Here is a 16,849-nt window from a genome sequence, read left to right as displayed (position 1 = left end):
AATAATATTAATAAACGCCAACAACTACAATAGGGTTTCACCAGCTTTGCTGCTGAACCCCCAACTAGCTGAAATGAGCCACCTAAGCTTCCCGCTATCTATCTTGCAATCCAGAAGCACAACACACGGCCTTCTTCCCATTGAAACTTGCGCATAGTTTTCGTGACGTCAGCTAACTTGTATATAAATGACTGAAATGTAAGTAACAAAATATAGCACACAAAAAAAAGTGTAATAGGCACTAAATTCCATTCTGGGCGGACGGCTCCCCTAGTGGTCGCCTGGAACTAAAACAACAGCGGGAGCCAGCTCCACCACGCAGCTCCAACTGGAGGGTTTACACTTGATTCTCAACTGGAGGGATGTGACCCCGGAACAGGACGCCTTCGTAAAACAACACACCATTAACATAAAACACAGAAGAAAGGAAAACTGGACCAGGAGGGGTAAGCTCAAATGTAAAATGTTCTGATCTCGGGTAATTCTCCGAGTTTGGGGAACGTTGTATTGTCAGATATTGCATTTACTCCGTTGAATACTTACAATCGGCTAGCGGTACCTGGATGGAATTGCACCCCCCATAGCATAGGAACTTCATTCACAAGGCTTTTGTCTCGAGCCTAGTGCTGCTAGCATTATTTGGTGGCAAAGGGAAGCTCAGTTGTTACAGACATAATATGTCAAGTTTGCACGTTAATAAGTAGTGTGGGTTTCGCAATATATTTCCAATGCTTTCAGTCCCGGTTTGCATGAGGAGATTTGCAATTATCCACGAGTTCGTCAGTTAATAGCAACCGGCCAAGCTATCCTGGGAGACAGGAAACGGCGTTGTATGATTGCTGGCTAGTTAGCGAGCTAGCTAGCTAGCTACAATGTAACACTTGGAATGCTGCAACAGTAACAACAAAGTAACTAATAGCTAGCTATAACCATTGTATTGTTCGTTTTACACTCAATACCATGAGTGTAGTAAAAATGTACGTTATCCCTGTCAGGAAAATGGAACTTAGGCGTTTTCTGTGATTTCCTCTTCACATTCTAATAGGCAAATATTATCTATTATATTGAGAAGATGGTCTATTCTATCAAATAATCCTCACGTACCAAATTAGCAATTACATTTTTTGTTGACTCATCAACTCACTATGTGGTCTTATTTTCGTGGACAGATTTTGGGCAGAGTTAACCCTCTCGCTTCGCCTCGCGTCGTCCTCTCTGTTGTAGCTTATTGTTTGAACGTTTCAACATTCCGGACGTAAGGTTATCAGTGATATACGTCCTGATATCAAACAAGGGTTCTTGAATCGAACAAAAACTAGGGATGTGTTGTGTATGAGTTGTTTATATTGTCAACAGAATACAAATAATAACAGCTACTGACTTAAATGCTCAACCTATTTGTATTTACAGTCAACCCCCTTGTTGTCATTGTGAAATTGTCCTTTTCCTCTTTCCTACATTATTTCCAATATTATAATAATCAACAGTAAGAATGTTTTGTTGGTGCATTTCAAAATAAAGCTCTCTACCTAGCTAGGCTACCTCTTCTACTTCTCAAACCTCATCACATTGACTTCTGTAGGCTATTTTAGGGTCTCTCCACACCCATGAGTGCATTGTGCTCAGCCTTGCAAGGTCTGATTTCCCCAACTGGCAGATGGCTGACAACACATTCAGCTGTGAAGCTGGCATATTGCCTGCAGTGGAGCATTGACGAGTGGTGTAGGGAGTGGGTGTTAGGGCAGGCTACAGACAGGGGCTTGAGATTCTCCTGGCAATGTGTGAACTTGGTTGAACCGTATGGCTCTCTTAGTCTGCACATTCCCCTGGGTGGCTGGGGTTTGGAACCAGATTAGGACCCTTGCCCTACCCTCCCTCTCTACCCTACCCCCCTCTCCTCATTATGCCAGGGCAGGTGCTGTTATCAAGTAGAAATAGGCTACTCGTACATACAGCACCAGACCTAGTGTAAAATGAACAGTGGCCTCAGTCCACCACCACAAGGTGTTGGACTTGCTGAAAGTACTGAACCAGGAGGATGATGCTTCGACCTAGTAGACTGTATGCAGCAGATGCCTTTTCAGTGTAACTGGGTGGTTGGTTGAAATTGGCCTGTTGCTGTCATTTCCCCCTAAAATGTCTTCTCTAATACTGGTAGTATTACCCCAGATCTTACCATGGCAGCAATAGCCTATGCCGTTCCTTTTGTAGAGATGAAACTGATTACAGAAATGTTATTATTTGTATATATTTTTTTTTATTTTTTTATTTAACTAGGCAAATATATCATTGTTTAATAGGTGCCAGACGTCTTAGCCTATGCCGTTCCTTTTGTAGAGATGAAACTGATTACAGAAATGTTATTATTTGTATATATATATTTTTATTTAACTAGGCAAATATATCATTGTTTAATAGGTGCCAGACGTCTTTGGCTCTTTCAGATCTCACAGCCTTGTCGCTGTGGGACCAGATTACTGCTGCCACTTCTGTCTCAATTCCTTAGAGGCTGTGTAGAGCAAGAGGAGAAAGCTTTGGATTGTATTTCGTAATGCAGTAGGCCTATTTCGTCTCTGAAATTCTTTATTTGATAAAGACCAACTTGTTGTGTGTATGTACTGACATGTACACTACCAGTCAAAAGTTTGGACACACCTACTCATTCAAGTTTTTTTTATTTTTTATAAATGTTTTACATTGTAGAATAATAGTGAAGACATCAAAACTATGAAATAACACGTATGGAATCATGTAGTAACCAAAAAAGTGTTAAACAAATTAAAATATATTTTATATTTGAGATTCTTCAAAAAGCCACCCTTTGCCTTGATGACAGCTTTACACGCTCTTGGCATTCTCTCAACCAGCTTCATGAGGTAGTCACCTGGAATGCATTTCAATTAACAGTTGTGCCTTCTTAAAAGTTAATTTGTGGAATGTCTTTCCTTCTTAATGCGTTTGAGCCAATAAGTTGTGTTGTGACAAGGTAGATGGGGTATACAGAAGATAGCCCTATTTGGTAAAAGACCAAGTCCATATTATGGCAAGAACAGCTCAAATAAGCAAAGAGAAACGACAGTCCATCATTACTTTAAGACATAAAGTCAGTCAATACGGAACATTTCAAGTCGCAAAAACCATCAAGCGCTATGATGAAACTGTCTCTCATGAGGACTGCCACAGGAATGGAAGACCCAGAGTTACCTCTGCTGCAGAGAATACGTTCATTAGAGTACCAGCCTCATAAATTGCAGCCCCCCCAAAAAAAGTCACAGACACATCTCAACATCAACTGTTCAGAGGGGACTGTGTGAATCAGGCCTTCATGGTCGAATTGCTGCAAAGAAACCACTACTAAAGGACATCAATAATAAGAAGAGACCTGCTTGGGCCAAGAAACATGAGCAATGGACATTAGACAGGTGAAAATTTGTCCTTTGGTCTGAAGTCCAAATTTGAGATTTTTGGTTCCAACCGCCGTGACTTTGTGAGAAGTGGTGTTTGTGAACGGGTGATCTCCGCATGTGTAGTTCCCACCGTAAAGCATAGAGGAGGTGTTTTCCTATTTCACAACAAAGCCTCCTTTACTCATGCTGCTAAACATGCCCTCGTAAAACTGACTATCCTACCGATCCTTGACTTCGGCGATGTTATTTACAAAATAGCCTCCAACACTCTACTCAGCAAATTGGATGTAGTCTATCACAGTGCCATCTGTTTTGTCACCAATGCCCCATATACTACCCACCATTGTGACCTGTACGCTCTCGTTGGCTGGCCCTCAATACATATTCATTGCCAATCCCACTGGATACAGGTCATCTATAAATCTCTGCTAGGCAAATCCCTGCCTTATCTTAGCTCATTGGTCACCATAGCAACACCCACCCGTAGTATGCGCTCCAGCAGGTATGTCTCACTGGTCATCCCCAAAGCCAACACCTCCTTTGGCCGCCATTCCTTCCAGTTCTCAGCTGATAATGACTGTAACGAACTGCAAAAATCTCTGAAGCTGGATACTCTTATCTCCCTCACTAACTTTAAGCATCAGTTGTCAGAGCAGCTTACTGATCACTGCACCTGTACACAGCCCATTTGTAATTAGCCCACCCAACTACCTCATCTCCATATTGTTATTTATTTTGCTCATTTGCACCCCAGTATCTCTATTTGCACATCATATTCTGCACATCTATCATTCCAGTGTTAATACTAAATTGTAATTATTTTGCACTATGGCCTATTTATTGCCTCACCTCCATAACTTACTACATTTGCACACACTGTATATAGATTTTTCTATTGTGTAATTGACTGTATGTTTTGCTTATCCCATATGTAACTCTGTGTTGTTGTTTTTATCGCACTGCTTTGTTTTATCTTGGCCAGGTCGCAGTTGTAAATGAGAACTTGTTCTCAACTGGCCTACCTGGTTAAATAAAATACAAATAAAATCAAATGGTGTGGGGGGTGCTTTGCTGGTGACACTGTCTGTGATTAATTTAGAATTCAAGGCACACTTAACCAGCATGGCTACCACAGCATTCTGCAGCGATACACCATCCCATCTGGTTTGGGCTTAGTGGGACTATAATTTGTTTTTCAACACACCTCCAGGCTGTATAAGGGCTATTTGACCAAGAAGGAGAGTGATGGAGTGCTGCGTCAGATGACCTGGCCTCCACAATCCCCCGACCTCAACCCAATTGAGATGGTTTGGGATGAGTTGGACGGCAGAGTGAAGGAAAAGCAGCCAACATGTGCTCCTTCAAGACTGTTGGAAAAGCATTCCAGGTGAAGCTGGTTGAGAGAATGCCAAGAGTGTGCAAAGCTGTCATCAAGGCAAAGGGTGGCTATTTCAAGAATCTCAAATATAAAATATATTTTAATTTGTTTAACACTTTTTTGGTTACTACATGATTCTATATGTGTTATTTCATAGTTTTGATGTCTTCACTATTATTCTACAATGTAGAAAATAGTAAAAATAAAGAAAAACCCTTGAATGAGTAGGTGTGTCCAAACTTTTGACTGGTACTGTATGTGTAACTGATAGATACACACACACTACATGTTGATGTTTTTAAATGTACGGAAATTGTAAAGTATTTTGTCTATAATGTATTTTTCGTTATTTGTCGGAACCCAGTAAGACTAGCTGTCGCTAATGGGGCATCTTAAATCAAATCAAAAACCAATAAGGGAAAAAGGGCAGGCAAATCTTTACTTAGGCTAGGCTAATTGACACAGTCACATTAATTAGTCAATTTGACACACAATATTTCTAGGTTGCTGCTATTTGTAGTTCTTTCCACTTATTCAACTGAAATTGGCACAGACATGGCATAGCCTAGCTTATCAACACAGAGAGACTGTCATAATTGTATAGTTTTGGAGAATTATATGAATTCATGCCTCACGTGGCGATAACAAGACATGACCTACTTATCAATCATATTTTCGCAATCCAGTTCATCACCATTGTCTTCAAATACTGTGGCCATTGTTGTGGGACTGAAAATGTGAAGAGGTAGCCTAGCCAGTAGCCACAAAAGCAGCCTGCTGCAGATAACAGTAGCACCCAGCAGGAGATACTGTAGCCTAGATCAGGGATGGGCAACTGGCGGCCCTTTTGTAGGCCCACAGACCAATTTCACCAAACAAATTATAAAGATGTATATATGGTGTGTGATGGAGTGCTGCATCAGATGACCTGGCCTCCACAATCCCCCGACCTCAACCCAATTGAGATGGTTTGGGATGAGTCGGACAGCAAGTCAAATTCTATATATTTTTGGGGGGAACTCAGTCGGGGTCTCCACTTACTGTTGAGAGTTAGAATAATAGAATACACAAGGTGCAATTTCGAAATTTGGTTGTGTATCAGCAGTCACTCAATTAGCCCATGTCAAGCAATTTTTTTTAGATTGGTAAGTTAGTCTAACGGCCAGCTATCTAAACAAGTAGCATGGTCAAATTACCAACCGGGTAATTTGCGTTAAAACGGCAACATTTTCTCTACGCCCCATGGCTAAAAAAATTGCTCGCGGGGGGGGGGGGGGGGGGGTACGCAGACCCACGCCACTGCTGCCTCTCATGATGAGTTCAGTTTTTTTGTAGCCCCCACCACCAACAAAGTTGCCCATCCCTGGCCTAGATGGAGCCCTCCACAGCCTGGGCCTTCTTGGCCGATATCGTATGACCCTCTCCAGTTGAGGTCCTTTTTCAAAACAAGCCTGCATTTTATGTAAGTACTTTCCTTGATGTGCTATATAGGGCTTGTTTTCACAACCATAGAAGGGATTGTTACAGCTAGCAGGAGGTGGTAGTCAAGTGCTTATTTTAAGAGAATGTTTTCATGAGAAGTTGTCTGATCAATTGGAATTGACCCCCAGCTCTGTTCACTTCCCAAATGGAAGAGAGGCCCGTAGGGCCTAGGCCCTATGTGAATGTGTTTCTGGTCCATGTCTGGACCTGCTCGGCCGCAGAGAACAGCCTAGTTGTTGGGAATCAAGCTGCCAGTGTGCATACAGGACTTTGGTTTCTGAAGATTGCTTATGAGATGGACTTAGGCCTAGGATAACTCAGAAAATGCAAGCTAAGCCATTTCTGCCCATCAACCATCTTGCACCTTGAGGTGTCTGCCCACAAGAATGGAAACAAGCACTGAAATGTCCTGCCTACAACAGGATTTGGTTTATTGAATGAGTCTTTACTCCCGTGTAGCTCAGTTGGTAGAGCATGGCATTTGCAACGGCAGGGTTGTGGGTTCGATTCCCACGGGTGGCCAGTATGAAAAAAAAATTATGCACTCACTAAGTCGCTCTGGATAAGAGCGTCTGCTAAATGACTAAAATGTAAAATGCCAATTCCCAAGTCAAATTCTATCAAAGCCTATTTGGCTTCTTTCCCAGGCCCACTGTACAAGCATACTATTTCTGAACAATCAGACATTGTGAGTTGTGAGTGATTTAATAACAGGTTAAATGGACAGACGTGTGGAAAGGGCTCCAATTTGTCATCATTGGGTTGGTGCACCGTGAAGGCCTGTGGCCTTCCTGACCCCGTCACATGCGAAGGCCTATCGTATTGCACACTGTAATCCCTGGCTGTAGTCCCTAGCTGTAGTCCCTAGAAGCACAGGGTTGAGTGTAAGGGGAGTAGGCAGTGTCAGAACGCTCCTGAGTAGCCGTGTTGTTGTTTCTCTCACACACAAACTCAGTCACGCATGCATGCAGAAGATGCTTGGTGGATAATCGCAAATGGATCTCGAAGCAATTCCTCTGTTTTTATGACGCATTTAGGCTACTCTGCTTTTAGCGATTTATTTCAAATGTCACATCTCTGTTCTATAGATAGTCCAGACTTCAGATGGCACTGGTTGTGTCTCAAATGCCACCCTATTCCCTACATAGTGCACTACTTTTGACCAGAGCCCTATGGGCCCTGGCCGAAAGTAGTGCACTATATAGGAAATAAGGTGCCATTTGAGATGCAACTACTGTTATTGTTGTGAGGATCCCTGATATTATGTTGAGATTTAACAGCGCTGCCCAGTAAGGCTCAGACAGCTAGCCTCCTGGAGTGCCTGCCTGCTCCGTACTGCAAAACATGGCAACACTGACGAGCCCAAACAGAGGCTGAGACGAGGATTAGATCGGGCCTTAAGAAGCGTTTGATTGCGTCTGGCTGGGTTATTAACCCCGTTGCTCTGAGCACCCCTTGTGGATCAGTGTTCAGATACCACAGAATTAGCCTGTTCATTAAAGGGATGCTTCGGGATTTTCGCTATGAGGCCCTTTCTCTACTTCCCAGAGTCAGATGAACTCGTGGATACCATTTTTATGTCTCTGTATCCAGTATTAAGGAAGTTAGAGAAAGTTTTCCAAGCCAATGCTAATTAGCGTTACCGCAATGACTGGAAGTCTATGGGTATCTGCTAGCAGAGATTTTCTTGTTGTGTTCTTCCCATTTGTGGTAAAAGCAAAGAAGAATCACGTTTAAAACATCACCACTGGCCTCCCGAGTGGGGTAGCGGTCAAAGGCACTGCATCACAGTGCTGGAGGTGTTACTACAGACCCGGGTTCGATCCCGGGCTGTGTCACAACCAGCCTTGATCGGGAGTCCCATAGGGCGGCGCACAATAGGCCCAGCGTCGTCCGGGTTAGGGGAGGGTTTGGCCGGGGGGGCTTTTCTTGGCACATCGCACTCTAGTGACTCCTTGTGGCGGGCCTGGCGCCTGCAGGCTGACCTCAGTCGTCAGTTGAAGGTGTTTCCTCCGACATATTGGTGCGGCTGGCTTCCGGGTTAAGCGGGCGGATGTTAAGAAACGCGGTTTGGCGGGTCATGTTTCGGAGGACGCATGACTCGACCTTCGCCTCCTGAGCCCGTTGGGGAATTGCAGCGATGAGACAAGATCGAAATTGGGGAGAAAAGGGGGGTGAAATACAAAAAGAAACACACAAAAAAACATCACCACTGTTAGCTCATTTCAATGAAAACCAACTGCATATTTGAATAATATACTGAACAACAATATAAACGCAACATGTGTTGGTCCCATGTTTCATAAGCTGAAATAAAAGCTTATTTCTCTCCAATGTTGTGCACAAATTTGTTTACATCCCTGTTAGTGAACATTTATCGTTTGCCAAGATAATCCATCCACCTGACACACGTGGCACATCAAGAAGCTGATTAAACAGCATGATCATTACACAGGTGCAACTTGTGCTGGGGACAATAAAAGGGCACTCTAAAATGTGCAGTTTTGTCACACAACACAATGCCACAGATGTCTCAAGTTTTGAGGGAGAGTGCAATTCGCATGCTGACTGCAGGAATGTCCACCAGAGCTGTTGCCAGAATTTAATGTTCATTTCTCTACCATAAGCCATTTTAGAGAATTTGGCAGTACGTCCAACCGGCCTCACAACCGCAGACCATGTGTAACCACGCCAGCCCAGGACCTCCACATCCGGCTTCTTCACCTGCTGGATTGTCTGAGACCAGCCACCCGGACAGTTGATGAAACTGTGGGTTTGCACAACCGAATAATTTCTGCACAAACTGTCAGAAACCATCTCAGGGTAGCTCACCTGCGTGCGTCGTCCTCACCGGAGTCTTGACCTGACTGCAGTTCAGCGTCGCAACCGACTTCAGTGGGCAAATGCTCACCTTCGATGGCCACTGGCTTGCTGGAGAAGTGTGTTCTTCACAGATGAATCCCGGTTTCAACTGTACCGGGTAGATAGCAGACAGCTTGTATGGTGTCGTGTGGGCGAGCGGTTTGCTGATGTTGACGTTGTGAACAGAGTGCCCCATGGTGGGGTTATGGTAATGGTAGGCATAAGCTACGGACAATGAACACAATTGCATTTTATCGATGGCAATTTGAAGGCACAGAGATACCGTGACGAGATCCTGGGGCCCATTGTCGTGCCATTCATCCACCGCCATCACCTCATGTTTCAGCATGATAATGCATGGCCCCATGTCGCAATGATCTGTACACAATTCTGGAAAATGTCCCAGTTCTTCCATGGCCTGCATACTCACCAGACAAGTTGCTCTGGATAAGAGCGTCTGCTAAATGACTAAAATGTAAATGTCACCCATTGAGCATGTTTGGGATGCTCTGGATCGATGTGTACAACAGCGTGTTCCAGTTCCCGCCAATATCCAGCAACTTCGCACAGCCTTTGAAGAGGAGTGGGACAACATTCCACAGGCCACAATCAACAGCCTGATCAACTCTATGCTGCATGAGACAAATGGTGGTCACACCAGACACTGACTGGTTTTCTGATCCACGCCCTTACCTGTTCTTTTAAGGTATCTGTGACCAACAGATGTGTATCTGTATTCCCAGTCATGTGAAATCCATAGATTAGGGCGTAATGAATTAATTTATTTCAATTTATAATTGTAACTCAGTAAAATCTTAGAAATTGTTGCATGTTGCGTTCATTTTTTTGTTCAGTGTAGCTACATGTAATGAAAATTTGTTTGTTTTACATTGCCTTGTTTTTGTGCCTGACAGTTTGCTGTAGGCTACACTGCTAGCAGCTTGCTAGCTGGCTAAAATCAGCAAGCAAGCTAGCCTTTTAGCTTCCCACATCTCCCCCATGTGAAATGATCAGATTTATAATTAATATTATTTACTTGCCTGTGTAACCTACAATGTTATCCCAGTTTAATATGCTGAATGTCATCATGTTTTGGTCGTGTAGAAAAAGCATATCTCGCAGCTGCTTTTACCAATAGCCTGGAATCACTAGTTAATTCTAATAAGGCTACAATGTTTGGTTTATTGTTTGAACAGTCGCTGAGATTATTTTTGCTTATCAATGCAATATAGGCTACTTTAAAGCATAGCCTATAGATCAGATCAAGGAACCAAGCACGCTTCAAACACCTACACGACACCCCCCCCCCCACGGCTATGCAAGGAATGATACGACACATTACAATTTTCATGTGGCACGGGAGTACGTCGGATGTCGGAGCCGCCCCTTTTGTGACTAAAAACGACATTGAGAGTGACACTGCGCTACGCTCCGTAAAGTCTGTCTCCATAGGGCAGTGATCACCAACCTTTTCTGAGTCAATATCACTTTCTGAGTCAAAATGCAAGCCGATAGCTACCGCTCAGATTTCTTTAAACATTACTTAAGAAACGTAAGCTTGTGGGTCTAAAGTTAGTGACCTATGTCAAGCTTTGGTGCATTTATAATATTGGTGTTAGGAGAACCCACAAGCTACCTTACAGCATACTGTATATTATCTCCCGAGTAAACGCAACCCCATTTCTTTGTAGGGCATGTGTTGTTAACATAAGGTCTCTGGCAAAATGGGACCTCGTTTTTGTCAAAGGAGCAAATGAACGCAGCACGTGACCGAAGAGTTTGTGTCTATAAAAATAGTTCTGGGTTTTGTATCTCCCCTAGAGAATTTGATTAAAACTCCACCACTCTATTCTATCTGCATGGGAAAGGTTAGCCTAGCAGTCAGTCAGTCAAGAGTTAACATTAAACAAATTTTCCCCATCCCTTTTTAAAGAGGCTTATAAACATGACTTTACAACCACAGAACATCAGTGAGAGTTTTCTCTCTGGAATTGTTTCTTCCTTCCTCGGTCTGTGCTTTATCTCTTACATGAGTTATTATTGTAGAAACCCAGTAAGATTAAATAATTCATTGGGATGGTAAAAACTAAAATGTTTACATCAAAAACAGTCAGGGGCCTTAACAGGAAAATATCTAAATATGACCAATTTTTATTTACTTCAAAAGGAAATTTGTGGAAGTTGTCATTGTAAAGATGCTATGTAGGGCATATTACTTGCTCTTCTTTTTAGTCCCTGTCAGACTTCAGAAATGAGGTCATCGAAGACAAAATCTCCAAATGGTCATTAAATACAGATGGCAATTAGTTTAAAGGGATACTTCGAGAATTTGGCAATGACCTTCATCTACATCTCCAGAGTCCGATGAACTTGTGGATACCATTTGTATGTCTCTGCATGCAGTTTGAAGGAAGTTGCTGACTAGATTAAGCGCAATTGCTAACTAGCATTAGCGCAATGACTGGAAGACTATGGGAACAGCGCTAAAGTTAGTTTGCATTTGCTCGCAAAACTACCTTGAACTTCCATCATACTGAACGCAGAGACATATAAATGGGATCCACAAGTTCATCTGACTTGGGAAGTATATAAAACATCTCGAAGCATCCCTTTTAAGACAACTCTCTTTTATGGAGCATAATCACGACGTGTCCATCCTCCTCCCCCTCATCATCATCAGGGTGGCCATTTTGCACCCTGTGTGCGTCTGAGGCAGACCAAGATGGCGCTGACAGACAGGTTCGCCCTGTTTCTAGCTCCTAATCACCACGACGACTCTCAAGGAACTACACTGGACTGTGTGCAATTTGGAAACCGCATATCCTGAGGCCGCATTTATTGTAGCTGGGGACTTTAATAAGGGAATTCTGAGGAAAACACTACAGAGATTCTATCAACAGATCTCCTGACACTAGACGTATGTGGCAGACTCCAGACAATCACAGATTATAAAGGGAAAGACAGCCACGTCGCGGACGAACTAAACACCCTCTTCGCCCGCTTCGAGGAAGAAAGAAAAAAACATTGAGCCGCCAACTTGGGCCCCCGACGCTCACGAGGACAGTGTTCTCTCGTTCTCCATGGCCAACGTGAGTAAGTCATTTAAGCGCGTTAACCCTCGCAAGGCTGCCGGCTCAGACGGAGCATGTGCAGACCAGCTGGCTGGAGTGGTTACGGACATATTCAATCTCTCCATATCCCACTTGCTTCAAGATTTCCACCATTATTCCTGTACCGAAGGAAGCGAAGGTAACTGAATTAAATGACTATCGCCCTGTAGTACTCACTTCTGTCCTCATGAGGTGCTTTTAAAGGCTAGTTAAGGACAATATCACCTCCACCTTACCCAACACCCTAGACCCACTACAATTATTATATCGCCCCAGATCAACGGACGACGCAATTGCCATTGCACTGCACAATGCCCTATCCCATCTGAAGAAGAGAAATGCGTATGGAAGAATGCTCTTCATCAACTACAGCTCAGCCTTCAACACCAAAGTGCCCTCCAAGCTCCCTGTGCAACTGGGTCCTGGACTTCTTGACGGGCCGACCCCATGTGGTGAAGGTAGTCAACAACAACACCTCCGCCACGCTGATCCTCAACACGGTGGCCCCACAGGGGTGTGTACTCAGCCCACTCCTGTACTCTGTGTTCTCCCATAACTGCGTGGCCATGCACGTCTCCAACTCAATCATCAAGTTTGCTGACGACACAACAGTGGTAGGCCTGATTACCAACAACGATGAGACAGCCTACAGGGAGGAGGTGAGAGCCCTGGCGGGGTGGTGCCAGGAAAATAACCTCAATGTCAACAAAACGAAGGAGCTGATTATGGACTACAGGACACAGCAGAGAGAGCACGCCCCCATCGACGGGGCCGCTGTGGAAAGGGTCAAAAGCTTCAAGGTCCTCGGCGTGCACATCACTGACAACCTGAAATGGTCCCTTCACACAGACCGCGTGGCACAACAGCGCCTCAGGCTGAAAAAAATTGGTTTGGCCCCCAAGACCCTCACAAACTTCTACAGATGCACCATCCTGTCGGTCTGTATCACCGCCTGGTACGGAAATTGCACTGTCTGCAACCGCAGGGCTCTCCAGAGGCTGTTGCGGTCAGCCCACCCTCTGCCCTCCAGGACATCTACAGCACCTTAGTCACGGTTCTAGCCGGCTACCACCCGGTTCTCTACCCTGCACCTTAAATCAAATCAAATTGTATTTGTCACATGTGCCGAATACAGCAGCTGTAGACCTTACCATGAAATGCTTACTTACAAGCCCTTAACCAGCAATGCAGTTCAATAGAGTTAAGAAAATATTTGCTAAATAAAATAAAAAATTTAATAAAAAGTAACAGAATACAATTTCATAACAATAACGAGGCTATATACAGGGGGTACCGGTACCGAGTCAATGTGCGGGGGTACAGGTTAGTCGAGGTAATTTGTACCTGTAGGTAGGGGTAAAGTGACTGCATAGATAATAAACTGCAAGTAGCAGTAGTGTATAAACAAGGGGGGGTCAATGCAAATAGTCCGGGTGGCCATTTTGATTAATTGTTCAGCAGTCTTACAGCTTGGGGGTAGAAGCTTTTAAGGAGCCTTTTGGACCTAGACTTGGCTCCGGTACCGCTTGCCATGCGGTAGCAGAGAGAACAGTCTATGACTTGGGTGACTGGAGTCTTTGACAATTTTTTTGGACCTTCCTCTGACACCGCCTAGTATATAGGTCCTGGATGGCAGGAAGCTTGGCCCCAGTGATGTATTGGGCCGTACGCACTACCCTCTGTAGTGCCTTACGGTCGGATGCAGAGCAGTTGCCGTACCAGGCGGTGATGCAAACGGTCAGGATCCTCTCAATGATGCAGCTGTATAACATTTGGAGGATCTGGGGACCCATGCCAAATCTTTTCAGTCTCCTGAGGGGGGAAAGGTGTTGTCGTTCCCTCTTCACAACTGTCTTGGTGTGTTTGGACCATAGTTTGTCAAGGAACTTGAAACTCTCGACTCGCTCCTCTTAGAGACTGCTGCCCTATGTATACATAGTAATTGAACACTGGTCAGTAATAATGTTTACATACTATTTCTCTCACTTTATATGTATGCTGAACAAAAATATAAATGCAACATGTAACGTGTTGGTCCCGTGTTTCATGAGATGAAAAAAATTATCCCCAAAATGTTGCATACGCAGAGAAAGCTTATAAAGAAAATACAAATAAAAAATTATTTTGTTTACATCCCTGTTAGTGAGCATTTGTCCTTTACTGAAATAATCCATCCGCCTGACAGGTGTGGCATATCAAGAAGCTGATTTAAACAGTGCGATCATTACACAGGTGCACCTTGTGCTGGGGACAATTAAAGGCCACTCTAAATGTGCAGTTTTGTCACACAACACAATGCCACAGACGTCTCAAGTTTTGAGGGAGTGTGCAGTTGGCATGCTGACTGTAGGATTGTCCAACAGAGTTGTTGCCCGATAATTTAATGTTCATTTCTCTACCATAAGCCGCCTCCAACGTTGTTTTAGAGAATATGGCAGTACGTGTAACCATGCCAGCCCAGGACCTCCACATCTAGTGAAATCCATAGATTAGGGCCTAATTTATTTATTTCAACTGACTGATTTCCTTCTATTAACTGTAACTCAGTAAAATCTTTGAAATTGTTGCATGTTGGGCATTTATATTTTTGTTCAGTGTATATACTGTATTCTATTCATGGCTCATCCTATATAACTTATTTATTTTTCTGGATTATGTTGTTTTTTTGCTAGATATTACTGCACTGTTGTAGCTACTGTATATAAAGTCTGCGTACGCGACCAATAAACTTTGATTTGATTTGACAAATTGCTCTGTGTTTTTATCATGCATTGTGCGTCGTCTGTTAGGTCTCTGCCTGCCCAGAGTCCTGGCTGACCCATTTGTCTGAAATGGGGAGGGGGGACAGGGAGGGACATTTGATCAAATGTGTCACCACTAAGGCTCTGAGCCACCATTACACTGCCTCCCATCCCAACCCCCTTTTGCCCAAATGTGTACGTCTTTAATGTCCCTCTCACTTTGAGTCCTCGCTCGCTCTCCACTCGGAGGTAAATGTAAAAAAGCAGGCACTCAGTCTATCCATCTCTGTCTGTCAATATGGAGAGCTTCTATTGACACTGTTGGTTTAAGTTTCTTATGTTGGACTGCATCATAGATATCTTGGGTTTTTAGTGTGTAGTCAACAGCTAAGGGAGGATAAAATCAACCCATGTGTAGAAATTATCCACATACAACTATGGTCAGTTGAGCAAGTTTTTTTTTTTATGTGCTCAGCTAATGTCTGTCTGTTCCCTCAGTGACACTCAAACTCGAGCTAACGGCAGCCACAGCATCCTTCTAAAAAAGGGGGATGATCCAGCTTTTCGATTAAATCCAAACCCACATCAAACAGCCTGTCAACATGTGTTAGCAGCCCTTTGTACAGGAAGAGGCCCAACAAACGTGAAAGAAATCCTATCAGACTCAGTGTCTCCCATAGGATTCTTCTGTGATACCCCACCCCGGGGGAATTTATTTGTAAAGGATTAATCTTCCTCTTCTTGGTTATCCCACTTTTTACTTTCCTTTTCAGTGTTCCACTTTGTAGAAAACCGCTTTAGGCTTTTTTAGAGAAAAAAAATGAATTATTTGTTGGTGCACCACGAGAAATAAATCAAATTCGACACCAACAAATCTTGTGATCGGCAGCACCCTGTCACGAAGGAACCTATCCCTTCTGTCATTTGCATTAGCAATGGAAGGGCTTTTTTATCGCCTCTGTTTTCCTTCCCTTTTTTCCTTCTATCCTTCCCATCTCTCCACAGATTGACTGCGAAAATAGGTCATTAGTAACGGAGGAAGCAAGCAGGGGCGAGAAAGAGAGCTCTGTGAAAACACCCATGCAATATTAATGAGAGCTGTTTATACTGTGACGTACCAACCTGCACTGACTTAGGATGCATCCCAAATGGAACCCTATTCCCTACATAGACTATGTAGGGCATAGGGTGCCATTTGGGACGCAATGTTAGCCCAGGATAGGCCTTGACTTCCCGCATCATCATTACCCCGCTCTCAGTGGTTTTAAATAGGGGGGTCGGCATCACATCAGACCACCAGACCAACTCCTTGAATGCCCTACTTCTTGTAGTTTGTAGCTTTCTAAACAACACTATTTTGCTCAAAACATATTTTTTTACCCTTAAGTGTGTGTACATTACTCTAGTTATACTTGAGATATCGCTTTTCAACAGGAAAAGTAAAGAAATTGCTGGAGGACGCCTTTCACTTTCTGAAAATGTACTTTGTGTCTCAGAGCTACAGGAGCAGGGGGGATGAACCGCGAGGAGGCCCCGGGGAAGTCTCCTGAAGAGATGTACGTCCAGCAAAAGGTGCGGGTCCTGCTCATGCTGAAGAAGATGGGATCAAATGTACGTATACCCATATTGTATTAGTAGCATAGATATTTGGTGCATTATCAATTTCAAAGCTCTTGCGGTTATAAATAATTTATTCATTTTTATGAATTAATTAATTGTGCGGCGTCACTACAGCCTAGGGTTCGATCCCAGGCTGTCATTACCTGCCATGACTGGGAGTCCCATAGGGCGGCGCACAATTGGCCCAGCGTCGTCCGTGTTAGGGGAGGGTTTGGCCGGGGGAGCTTTACTTGACTCATCGTGCTCTAG

The 16,849-nt window shown here is 43.8% G+C and overlaps 1 protein-coding gene across 1 annotated transcript in view; it reads left to right on the top strand.

The window, feature by feature from the left end:
- The first annotated feature begins 279 nt into the window (after positions 1–279).
- ctnnbip1 (catenin, beta interacting protein 1) overlaps positions 280–16,849 on the top strand; it is a 42,694-nt gene continuing 26,124 nt past the window's right edge. The window contains exons 1-2 of the mRNA XM_084184020.1: positions 280–446; positions 16,477–16,591. Of these exons, the coding sequence (XP_084040146.1) occupies positions 16,496–16,591 (96 nt within the window). The 5' untranslated portion in view covers positions 280–446; positions 16,477–16,495. The remainder of the gene's footprint in view (positions 447–16,476; positions 16,592–16,849) is intronic.

Source organism: Coregonus lavaretus (assembly GCF_964263955.1).
Source record: "Coregonus lavaretus genome assembly, chromosome: 20".
In the NCBI taxonomy this organism is placed as follows: domain Eukaryota; kingdom Metazoa; phylum Chordata; class Actinopteri; order Salmoniformes; family Salmonidae; genus Coregonus; species Coregonus lavaretus.
The sequence above is the reverse complement of the archived record's forward strand: the minus strand, read 5'-3'. Positions and strand labels throughout refer to the sequence as shown.